The sequence below is a fragment of the Enhydra lutris genome, unplaced genomic scaffold, assembly GCF_002288905.1.
Source record: "Enhydra lutris kenyoni isolate GAN:26980312 unplaced genomic scaffold, ASM228890v2 scaffoldscaffold4, whole genome shotgun sequence".
NCBI lineage: Eukaryota > Metazoa > Chordata > Mammalia > Carnivora > Mustelidae > Enhydra > Enhydra lutris.
Window position 1 is genome coordinate 56,664,381 of NW_019154088.1, and position 12,582 is coordinate 56,676,962.

A 12,582-nucleotide genomic window follows, 5' to 3' on the forward strand; every position below is an offset into this window, starting at 1 on the left:
AATTGTGAATAAAAGAGAGGCTTATTATATTTTTGGAAGACATATGAAACTTTTCCAGTTATATATATGCTATATATAACTTTTTAAATCTTCTTGTTTCCCTTATTAGATTGGTATTGTAAAATAATGAACCAAAACTCTCGATATCTGCAGCCATCAAGTGAAAAAACATCATTTTCATGTAAACTACACTACAGAACCATATAATTAATCTCAGTAACATGATCAGCACACACCTACAGAAAAAACAACAACAACAACAAAAAAACCCAAACTGAGTAAGGAGTGATGGAGGGGAAAAGAACTCTAAAACACCTGACTTTGTTAAAAAAAAAAAAAAAAAGACGAAAAACTGTAGTTTCAGCAGTTTAAGAACATTCACTAATTCCATAAAAAAAAGGGGGGGGATCTAAGTTCTTTAACAAAACGATGGGAAGAAGTCTTGATAGGGCTCTTCATCTACGTCTGTGATTTCCATTTGGAATAACAAGAAAAGTGAAGTCCTCTATGGCCCTTATTCAACTTGCTTAGCGGATGGGCCTGTTGGGATCAAGAGTATATACTCTTTGTTCTGATCTTGAAGAGAGCAAGACTGGTAACAGCTTTATGTTCGATGACTTTAAGTCATCTTCAAAGAGATCATTTTCTCCCATTTCTTGCTTTGCAGTCACCAAGAGACTTCACTCCCTACCTAAATGTATTTGCATTATTCCATTTTGTGTTCGGTCCTGATAGACAGAAACTATAACCACAGCTCACAACATTATCAAGCAAGCTTCTCAAAGAAACCCCAAAAGATTTACTTTTAAACAAGACATGATAATATAGTGCAAATAACAGTTGTATGTCATCCTGTAACAACTGATTCAAAACACCTAGAACTAAGTTTCATCAGGGCAGAGTTTTGCTCCAGAGAATTTACATAATTCTTTCTGTAGTTTAAAAAAGCTGTTTTCATAGTCTACAGAATTCATTTTACAATGGTAATCTATGATTGTTATTTTCGTCGTAATGAAAAGCATCAACAATAATCAGTTGTTCATCCATTTACATCATAAACGTACATAATTACATAAGTGAAACTTAATTCTGCAGATTTAAAGCAATTTTGTGGTGAAAATAACCCTGTTAGATAGAAAAGAGCTATCAGTGCTTTTGTTGACACTTCTGTACCTTAAGAATAATTAAAAGGCCACAAGGTAAAAAGGCACATAGAATTCTATAGAAAACATATTTAAATGAATCAGAGAGTTGCTAAATAAAGAACAAGGATGTGAAAAAAAGTACCAAAATTCCAATATTGGGAGTTAGATTGCCTGTTTCAGTGTTATTAATATTGACCATAATAGACTCCTGATAAAAATCATCACTTTTAAAATCCTACAAAAAGTAAAACTTTGTTGGAAATAACTATGTTCACTTCCTGTTCAAGCAATAAAAATAAATTAAACAGTAAGAAAACATTTTTCTTTTCAGTTCATAGTGTCTGAAGTATAAGAGAAACATATACAGCATAAATAAAATTCACTGTAATTCCTCAAATCCTGGCTTAGAGGACTAATATATTTACACTCATACTGTAGTTTGTTTCAGCGTTTTTAGTGGAGTTGCAAACTTTCTCAGCCCCACTGGACTATTAGCAAGCACATTTGGAAATGTGTAGAGACAAACCAAGACTTTCACAAAAAAGGCTGAAAAACAGAAATGCATATATTCAAAAATAAACCCTTACAATAGTGCGGAGTACCATTTATGCTTCTTAACCTCATCAATGCCCATGGAGTAAAAGTAAACAAAAATAACTATTGTTTCTAATGCCAATGTCAGGTGTATACAGTTTAAATTTAAAGAACTATAGAGTTCCATTTGACCTCAGAATTATATTAAGTCAACCGAATGATACACTTTGACTTGGTATATTTCATCTTGTTCCTTTGTCTCCATCTATTTAAAAGAGAACATTCGTGAACGAAAAAGCTGCGGCAACGCAGTTCTACTCTTGTATATCTAACTGTGATCTTCATGCAGATCAATCCAGTCCCTTGAATGCATTTACTCACAAAACTAGTGTTTCCCTGTAAATGGGAAAATGCTTTATGTCCTCAGGGCTTCATGAAAAGATCTGCCTGCTGATGCCAGAAAAAAAGGGAGGGGGCGGAGGGGTGGGTGGGAACTCAAGTTTATAAGTCTTGCATATCTTCATCCAACTGGACAGTTTGGAGCTTGGCAAGCTCTTTTTTCTCTGTTTCCAGATCTTCACAGACAGTCTCGACCATGCCCTCTAGGACATACTTGGATTTTGAGTCCAGCATCATTAAGTTGCTTGTGGCTTTGCCCTCAGAATTTGTTAAGAAATTCTCTTTTATGTTAGCTACTGATTGCAGAACCAAACGATGTTCTCTGACAAAATCCTGGTGTACTGCTGGGGAAGGGTGACCCACCTGGTCTTCAGCCGTAGGAACAATTTCCCCAAGGGCAGCCTGGGTCATGGGGACTGACAATAGATCTTGACCAGCAATGAGGGAACAGTTCTGAAGAGTTGCATAGTTAGTGTTGCTGACAGATGTCACAGTAGACTTGCTTGCCACAGGTGCAGACATTGGCTGGCTCTCAGCAATGTCAGGGTTTAACTCAGTGGGATTTAGTAAGGTAGGGGGAGTCAGGGAAAAATTGTGAGTTGGGGATACGTTAACTAATGAGGAGGCCAATGGATGGAGGCCACTCCCCGAGATATTTTCAGAAGACAGGTTTGCATTTATTTGTGGATTCTGATTGACAGGCATCAACTGAGAAAATACCAGGCTCCTCTCCAAGCCCTCCTGTTTAACAGATCCTATAGTCTGGCCTGAATTAGGAACAGTGTATACCACTGCACTGGGAGCAAGAGAGCTCAAGAAAACCTTTCCTTGCTGGACTGTGGTAGACTCACTTGTAAATGTGCTCCCATCTGAAGTGCTTGAATTTACTGAAATATTACCTAAAAAAAAATAAAGTACAGATTATCATTGATGAAATTGATAAGGAAAGGAAAAAAAGGATACTTTTTACACACACGATTTTTCTCAGGTTCAGCAGAATCACCTTGAGCACTTAAAAGTACAGATTCCCAGGCTCTACTCCTGAAAATCTGACTCACTAAGTCCTAGGACAGGTGTATTTTAAACTCCCAAGTCTGATGACACAGTGGGAGTGAGAACTACTGGTTTAGAAACCAAGTGTGAAACCCCCCCCTTTTTTTCCAGGTTCTAGTTTCAGTCAAGTTTCTGGTTCATTATTACCAACTTGATTTCTCTCAATCAGTTGACAGCTGTACCTAGCTCTGCCAGTAAGAACTAGAAAACACAAATGCAAAATAAAATACCTTTGTTCAAGACAAGTTCAGTAACCGACATAAATAGAAATGTAGAAAATCCCTGTAAAATGAGTTGCCCTGGGGCTTGAAGTTAACCATATAAACCTGTACAGACAAGTTTCAAACTTTCACCAAACTAACCATAAAGTAATGTCAACAAAATATTCAATAGTTTTTTCTTTTGTTGTGCCAGTTCTGGATTTTCAGGGTTGTGGTGATAGGAAAAATTAATGATGATAATAAAGTGTACTTCTAAAATTACAGATTAATGTAAATAACTAGAGCTAATGCTTCTCTAAAAGGTTCGTATTTATAATGGTCCACAGAGAGCAGAAGCAGAAAAAGAAACATAAATGGAAAGCTGAGAAGATGTTAAAAAATGAGGTAACTCAGACCATGGAGATGAATTAGACCCTTCCCCTCACTCCTGCTATGAAATAAAACTTTTCTTTTTGAGTCTTTACATAGGCACAGTAAAATGATGGCAATGATCCTGCCGCTGAAAGAAAGGTGGACCTGAGGGAATTTTGTGACAGAATAATTCGGATGGGTTGTTTACTCTGATCTCAAATTAGATGTTCAGTAAACTATTATTTTGAGAAAACAGCTCAATACTAAAGGTAAATCACCTGAAACATATCCCTTCTTGAATTAGAATAACTGTTACCAAATAATTAGAATAATTTTAAATAATATATTACCACCTATATTGATAAATAAATGTCACAAGGCTGTTTATACGTCTTCCAAACACTTCTTAAATTCAAAGAAATGTCTTTAAATGAAGAAAAAAAAAAAGACTGCATTTAAGCTTTAAAAAAGATTTAACCACTAGAAAGTATTCTTCGTGGAAATATTGGTGTTAATAAAAACATTTCTATGTATGTCTGGGCTCTTCCCTAACATAAATGTTTGTTCCAGGCCAAACAAATGAAAAGGCTTTTATTTGACTTCAACTTAAGTATGCTTTAAAATTCCTGCTGGCTGCTAAACTGTAGCAAAATCATCTGAAATATTTATTTTGTTATGTGTTACGCATTTGTGAAAGTATTTGCCTATGTATATGTGAACAAAATGATTAGTTATTTTTTGAGAGAACCATAAATAATATGACAGGACATTTTCCCCAACAGCTACTGAAATATATAAATAAAATAATTTTGAATGTGTAGAAATTATAACATATATTAATGAAGGAAGAAAAGCAGATGTGATCTAAAACTTGATATTTAAGTGTAACTGCACCTGTATTATAAACTGGACAATAATTTCAAAATCAGTTAAAAAAATCCAAATGAAAAAGGACATAGGTGAAAAGCCTAACTTTGTAATGATGGTAAGGAAAATACCCCTTGTTTTCTCAGATTATAAAGTGAGTAAAAGATGTAGATATTCCGGACTTCCATATAAATATTAATTCTTGAAGGATAATCTACCTTGTCTACACATTTTAAAGCAAGCCTCAGTATCCATTTTTGAGAAAGCCTGAATCCCTAAATGCTTTATTGAGAACTGCAGTCCATAATTACTCTAAAGGAATGTTACTTCCTGGACCCATGTGGTTAAACTTATGCCTTTAATGCACACAGACAGTCTAAGGATTGACATATCTGTCATTTGGTCTTAGATTTTTTAACTGAAAATGCTATTCTTATTCACATTAAATGTCCCATTTTAGTTTGCAATGATTTTCTATGGTAACATATTTCTAGATTACATATGAAAACTATTTTTGCTTTTCTTCTTCCCCAGTGTACATCTCATACTTTTTGCTCAAATTTGTTGTCTTTAAAATGTTACCTACTGTTTTGGAAATTTCCTGAAGAGACAAAAGGGGTTAGATCCACATTGAATTACTATAAAATGAAGCACTTTGACTTTCCTTGTGGTTTCCATATTTTGCCTTAGGTCGGATAGTGACTTGACTTAATCCTTTCCAGAACTTGGAACAATGAAGAAATACATGTTGTGCTTCAGGATTTTTGTGTTTTACTGCCCTTCTACCTGATAATTGATTCTACAGAATGAAATGTGTTCAACAACATTTTTTCCATTAATGCCTCCTATAAACTGAAGCAGATCATAGTTGTGAAAACAAAAAAAGTTGTGCATAAACGGATATTTTTTTGGATAAAGCCATTTTATAGGAAGCTGATCTTTAAGGCAAACAACTACTTATTTTGGTTTCACAAAAATCTGGACATTCAGATTCACTTACAGGAAGGAAAACCTGCATTGACATCACCTACTCCTAAGTTTAAGGGCCTCTGCCACCTCCACTGAGATTCTAACCATTCCTGTTTCTATACACAAAAAATGACACAGAGTCATCAGACTTGCTTAAAGTCAGTGAAGAAGTGGCCTATTGGCTTCAGGCTTCCCAAATTTCAGATCAGTGTTTTCTTTAGAATACTGCCCTTGGTAAAGTCACAAACATATATATAATAAGGCTTATAGTTGCCTTCCTAAATAAACCCACACATTTAGGGGGGGTGGGCATACATGCAGAGCAACAGACTCTCAGTCACATATTCCTCTGGTTTTCCTTTAGTTAGTTTTTCAGTTAGTTTTAATTATAGGAGGAACATGATTCAAGCACAATTGATTCAGTCTTTTCAGCTTGCTCTTCTAAAACACTTCTTGGTCAAACAGAAAATGCTTAGGTAAAGTATACACATTTTGTACCAATTGCTTTGACTAATTTTGTGTTCTTAGCAATATCATTAATTTTTAATCTTAAAATGTCAAGCAATGGGTTACTCTGTAAGTACCAATTGACTTATCATATTTCTATAATTGTAGAACTGGCAAGATTTGCTCTGAACTGTATTTTTCCATTCAGTTGTTAGGAAAATAAAAGCCCATCTCCATGATGCCAGAGAGCCAAACAAGCAGGATATTACACTGCTGTGGCAAAGGAGGAGAGACAGACCAAGGCTCTCTGCAGCTGTGGCGGCCAGTAAGGTACCTGAAGAGTAACACCAATCTATAGCTCTCACCAAACGCGTCACTTACAAGCAGCTGGCTAAAACAGTCACTGGTGCATTATGGTACCGAATGAGACTTTTACCTTGTGAAGCGGCTACGGAAACAGAAGGCAGCTGCAGTGGAGAGAATCCAATGCTCCCATTAAGGAACTGGCTGTTCGTTCCGGAATTGGGGATCTGGACAATGCCATATTGGTTAATTTGCACTGGTGTAGTAAAAGTCACCACAGAGCCTCCGTCCTGGGAAGCCACTGTTTGAACACCTTCTCTTTTAACCTCAGTGCTGGGGATGAGCCCTGGGAATGACACAGGGGCACTGGAGCTGTAAGACGTGGTGGCTGCTGAGTTAGCTGAAGAACTCTGGAGGACTTTGAATTCCTTCACATCCTGGGAGGTAGACCCCAGTATGTCACTCATGGATATACCATTGCTCACAATGTTTGAGGCCATTTTTGGTGGGTTCAATGACACAGTCTGTGTATTCCCCACATTTAATCCATTAAGGATGACTCCATTGGGTCCCTGAATGAAAGAATTACCATTAAGAAAGACAGGTGAAGTACTAGCGGGCACCAAGCTTCCGTTCAACAAAACTCCAGAAGAGCTTAATGAGATCTTAGCATTTCCAATTTGTTGCATGTATACTGGCTCCATGTGACTGGGAAGGCTGAGGTTGGCAACACTATCGGAGGAACCGGAGAGTGGATGAGGAGACAAGTCCTCATGGCCCTTGCTGGATTCATCTTCAGTGCTGGGATTGCCATCTGACTCACTGCAGAGAGGGGGAAAACCAAGACATTCAGAAGGTCAGAGGGATGACGTTCTACATTGTGCCATTTGCTTAGAAATCCAGCCTCTAACCATTAAAGTCAATATTTAAGGAAAGCAGAGCAGGAAGCCTTTGGTTCTGTTTAAGTTATGAGACCTTCCAGCAGATTCGGACCATCCAGAGAATGTGGGAAGATAAACTCTCCTGTGCCGACCATTTTTACCAATAATAAATTCAGGCAAAGTCCAGAGATCTGGAAGATGTAAATTCAGCTAACAGGATTCACTATGAGAATTGTATATACATTTTTATAGCATTGAAGTTATTCCTTCCTGTTAAATTCGCTGCTACCTACACCACAGAAAAAACTCCCTAGATGAGGTGGTCAGTGGTCAGTCTTTCCTGTTTAGGAACTCCTTCCCCTCCCCTCAAAACTAATTCAGATTAGTGTGATCTTGGAGGGAAATGAAACTGCCAAAGGAGCAGGAGGTGGGAAGTGTTTTGTTTGTCAGTTAGTTAACAAGAGATCATTTTCTCACCTGCTCCCAAACTTCTACTCCACCAGACTGACAACTCTCTCATTCAACAAAGTGGCTGTCCTTGATGTAGGAAAGGCACTTTCAACCCAAGAACTGTTAGGTGCAGTCGCCTTTGAATCCAAAAGAAGCCATAGGGGCCTATTTAACATACACCATCCAGTGCCCTGGTGAGGTGGGAGGGAAAGGGTGTGGGTCACTCAGCAGCCTTGTAACCCCTTCCCCAGCACCCTCATTCCTTCTGCTCCAGGCCGGACTGTGTTCCTCACTCCTCCACTTAAGGGGAAACACCAAATCCGGGAAGGGGTAGTGGTGGGAGTTCCCATTTGGTCTGACGCTGGGCGGGGGAGAAAGGGTCAGTTAGTTGGCAGTTGGGAAGCGTGGTGCGACTTGGCCCCGTAGAAGATCCACGTCCCTCGCAGTGCCCGGCGGTCGGTTCGCTTTTAAGGGGAGGGGAGGGGATTACCCGGGCTTTGGGCTGCGGGGCCAGGAGCGCAGAAAGCGCTTTGATTTACGAGCTGAGGCTGAGCCGCCGTCACCGTCTGTGAGGGTGACTCACCAGGGGTGCGGGTGGGAGGTAGATCCGGAGAGGGGCCCAAACCAGGCAACTGGGCCGGGGGCGGGGGGGCGGGGTGTGGAGTTGGGGGGGGTCGTATAAAGCCGGCAGAGTGTGGCTAAGGAGATGGGGAACGCGCTCAGCCGGGGAGTGGGGGCTGCAGGGCAGCTGGCCTGCGTGCCACGCCCGCTCCCCACCCCCTGCCTCTGGCCCTGAGGATTCCGACGGAGCTCCGAGCGACAGGATCCAATGCCACAAGCTGGCGCGGGGTGACCAACGGGCCTCCTCTGGGTCTCCCCTAAAGTCTGCGGAAGGATGCATGCAAGTCACAGTGCGCGTTTTGTTTTGGTTACCGCGAGGCCCGGCTCGGACACAGCGCCTCCCTCCCTGCCTCAGGCGAGGAGCGCCGGAGCCGCGGGCCCCGGGAGGGGCGCAGGGGCAGGAGCGTCAAGGGCGGACCGCGGCGGAGTCTGGAACGCGCGGGGCGATCACCTTCGCTCGGCCCGGACGCGCTCCCCGGCTCCCAAATTCCTAACCTGCGCAGAACCTCGAGCTGTAGGGTTCTTTCTGTCCTATGCCCGCGTGGCTTGAGACACCATCTCTTTAGGCGATCTTCTCCATAGTTCGCTCAACAATAAACAAAACACACCCTCCAGGTGTCTGACTCGAAAGGACGCACAAAAGAGGTGGAAACCCCATTTTCTACCAGTTGGGATCCAAAACTCTGCCAGTCCAAAAGTTCAAACCCGCCAGGGTGGGCACTCTAGGAGGTGTGGAGCTGATATCGCCCCCACCCCCAATCGCTGTCCCAGGAGGGAGCCACTCAGGGTTCGGGGGCCGAGGAAGCAAGCCCTCCAGCCCCACTGCCCCGGCGGCGCTGAAATCCGATCCGAAGGAGTTCAGAATCAGGTTTCAAAACACGGCAGAGCCCAGCCGCACCATCACCCCACGTTGCCGCGGCCGCGAAGGGAACCACAGCGGGCCGGGTGAATGATTAACTCTGTCACATAAAACCTCGACGTCCCCAGCCCCCCTTGTGAAACGCTAGCCCCCACCAACACCCTCATTCCTCCAGAGAGGCCAAGGCGACCTCCAACGCAGGTTGCGGCGGCGGGGGGGCGGGGGCGGCAGACGAACCCGGGGCGGGGGGGCGGTGAAGGAGCTAGTGCACACGCCCGGCCGGTGTAACCCGCTGGAGGTGCAGACTCGGGCCCGCGCTGGCCACCTCCGTGGGCCTCTGGCGGCAACCAGAGCTGCCTTTCCGGCGCCTACACACGCTCCTGCGCCTCGCCAGAACCCGGGAGAGAGTGGCAACTTCAAAGCCAGCGGGATGGGGGTGGGAAACTGGGCGGCAGTGACCAGCCGAGGTGGGGGCGGGGACTGAGACCTAAGCGGGCGACGAGAAACTTCTGGGGGGAGGAGGGGGAGGGTAAGGAGGGAGGTTCCCCCGCCTCTCGCCACCGCCGCCCCCCCCCAACCCCCGGTCCGGGAGAGGTGGGGGGCGGGGAGAGGTGGGCAGCCGGACCAGGCTGGTGGGGAAGGTAAGCGCCATGTTTGCGAGCACTTGGAGGAAAAGAAAGCTGGGAAGGGGGTGGGGGAGAGGAAGGGGGAGGCGGAGGAAAGTTGGCGCTCACCTTTTGGACTGGGTCTCTGAGGGGTTCCGATCGCGCTGCCGGCGGTTCTTGAACCAGTTGCTGACCTGGGTGAGGGAGAGGCCGGTGATCTTGGCCAGGTGCCGCTTCTCGGCGGGCGAAGGGTAACGATTCTGCTTGTAGAGCTCCTTGAGCGCGTTGCGCGACTTCTCCTTGAAACAATACACCGTCTCCTCGCCGTCCCAGATGGTGCGGGGCAGGGGGAATTTCCTGCGCAGCCGGTACTTGTCCACGGCGCCCAGTGGCCGGCCGCGGGCTCGCTCGGCCTCGGTGTAGCGCGCCTTGTACCAGAGCTGCTGCAGCAGCGGGTGGTTGGCCGACTCGAAGCTGTGGCTCTCGAGGATGCTGTAGAGCTCGGGGTAGATGCCCTGGTGGAAGGCCACCAGCGCCCGCGCCTTCAGCAGACTCTCGTTGCCACGTAGCAGGTCGCTCTGGGGCAGGGACCACAGGAACCGGGCCAGGCGGTCCAGGTTGCCCCCCTGCTGCAGCGCCTCGCACACGCAGGCGACATGGTCGGGCGAGAAGGCCAGTGGGGTCTGCGCGGCGGCGGCGGCGGCGGCAACGGCGGCCGCGGCGTGGTGGTGCCTGCCCAGAAGTTCCGAGTGGAGTTGTACCTGATCCGCCGCCGCTGCCGCCACTGCCCCTTCCTCTCCGCTCACCCTTGCGGCGGCGGCCGAGGCGTCCCCCGGCTCCAGGGGGAAAGGGGCTGGAGCCGGGGGGCTCAGCCCCGCCGCCGCGCCCCCCGCCACTTCTCGGGGCGCCTCCTGCCCTTCCGAGGCGCTTTCCATCCCATTCTCCTGCTTGATGTCCGCCGCACTTGCAATCTGCCCGGTGGGGGAGGAAGAGGACATTTTTTGTTGTTTATTTTCCTCCCTCCCTCACTCCCTCGCACTCTTTTCCTCTTTCTTTCCCCCTCTCTTACTCCTCCTTCTTCTTCTCCCTCCCTCCTCCCCCCCTCCGGAAAGCCCACTCCCTCCCTCCCGGTTTCGGCTGGATCTGGCCGATCAGGTTTCCCCCCGGCCACGCAGTCACCATTAAGATAGCTGCTAGAGCAAAGTAGTGTAAAAGGATAGCTGCTTTCTGCTGTTCCCCCAACGTGACTCCTCGGGTTGCTGCATACTATATGGCACTGGCGGCCGGGCCGGGCCGGCCGCGCTACCTCATTGGCTATTTCACATTCAGAGGGAGGAGGAGACACGGTTTCTATCCCTGTCGATCACCCTCCTCCCACTCCACCCCTTGCCTTTCCCTCTCCCCCTGACCCCCAGGCACCTATACCTGAAGGGAAACACAGACATTCTTTTTAGGCAATGCTCCTGGGCGGGAAATTACCTAATGTGGCCTGAAAACTGGACAACAGGCTCTTTCAAAGAGAGTCCCTAGGATTCCAGCGGGAATATTAATTGTGTGGCCTTAAGGTCCAGATGCTAAACTCTTAACAAAGAGACCACCGTCAAGCATCCAGATGACAAAATTTTCAAAGGAGACGATTGAGAAGCTTTTCTATGTTCCTGTTTCCCCTTTACCTCCCTTTCCAAGATGACTTTATCAAGGATTTTGTATTCAAAAGGGTCCAGAATAGAATGTCACTAGGGAATGTTCCAAGGGGAAAAGGTTTATGGTAAACTAAAAAGGGGGAGATATTTGAATATCTTAGAATAATAGATGTATAAAGAGCCCACTGAAAGGACAAAAACAAGGAACCTTCAAAAGGCATTTAACCTTCACTCACCTGGAGGTCTGGCAACACAACAAAGTTGAACAGGGTGCAACTAAGGATATAGACTGTTTAATCAATGTGTTTATCTCAGGGAATAGGGTGGAAGAGATCTAAGCTTTAGATTATAATAAAGTATAGAAATTTAAGTCTTCCGTGTGGACATTTTTCATGTAAGTGTATGAATAGTTCTCTGGAGGTGATATTCTTGGTGGAAACACCAGTTCTAAGTGCAGGTGTCTTCCAGGAGATCAATGCAGGATCAGCAGCCCTTTCAGCAGCACAGACAGATGGAAGACTGCCCTCTGGTTTGAGGTGAAATGCCTGGGGGTGGAGTCTGCTGCTGTTTGCAGTCATGTCTCTTTTATGGTTTGCATGAGGTCTTAACACAGAAAAGGATGAACCCATCTCTGCTTCTGTGATTTCTTTGGATTAGTTAGGTCCATCTGCTGGCATTCTTTCTGAAAATCCAACATTTTAATGACATCGTCCTAGCATCATCTTTCAAGGTGGCTTTGTGTTGTTTCTGCTTCCCAGTTACCCGTAACTGCCTATTTCAGCATATTATGAAGAAGCTGTTTAGGTTACCTGCTGTCCTGATCAACTTGGTGAGATTTTGTTTTTGGTGGACAGGTTTGTTTCATTTCTGTCCAACCAAGATGTCATTCGATTTTGGACTTGCTTTTGTACTGTCCTAATGAAGACAGCACTGAAATCTCTGGCAGATTTAAAAATTCATAGTTATCGAAAAGACCACGGGTCTACACCCCATGGAAACACGCAGGTAGGTATCCAGCTTTAGGACAATATCTGAGATTCACAACTTCCTTGAATTAAAAAAAATTTTTAGAATAATTTTGACTTACATAAAAGTCACAAAAAGAGTTCAGAGAGTTCCCATCTACTCTTTACTTAGTTTTCCCTAATGTTGACATTTTACATTACGATGATACATTTGTCTGAACAAATTAACATTGCTGCAATATTATTAACCAAACTGTAGACTTTATTTG

The 12,582-nt window shown here is 44.8% G+C and overlaps 1 protein-coding gene across 1 annotated transcript; it reads right to left on the bottom strand.

The window, feature by feature from the left end:
• Positions 1-1,628: 1,628 nt before the first annotated feature.
• Positions 1,629-10,703, bottom strand: LOC111140624 (SIX homeobox 4). The gene is made up of 3 exons (XM_022492817.1): positions 9,835-10,703; positions 6,423-7,111; positions 1,629-2,977 (listed from the first exon to the last, which is right to left on the bottom strand). Exons 1-3 carry the CDS (start codon positions 10,701-10,703, stop codon positions 2,181-2,183), a joined length of 2,355 nt encoding a protein of 784 aa, XP_022348525.1. The 3' UTR covers positions 1,629-2,180.
• Positions 10,704-12,582: the final 1,879 nt, after the last annotated feature.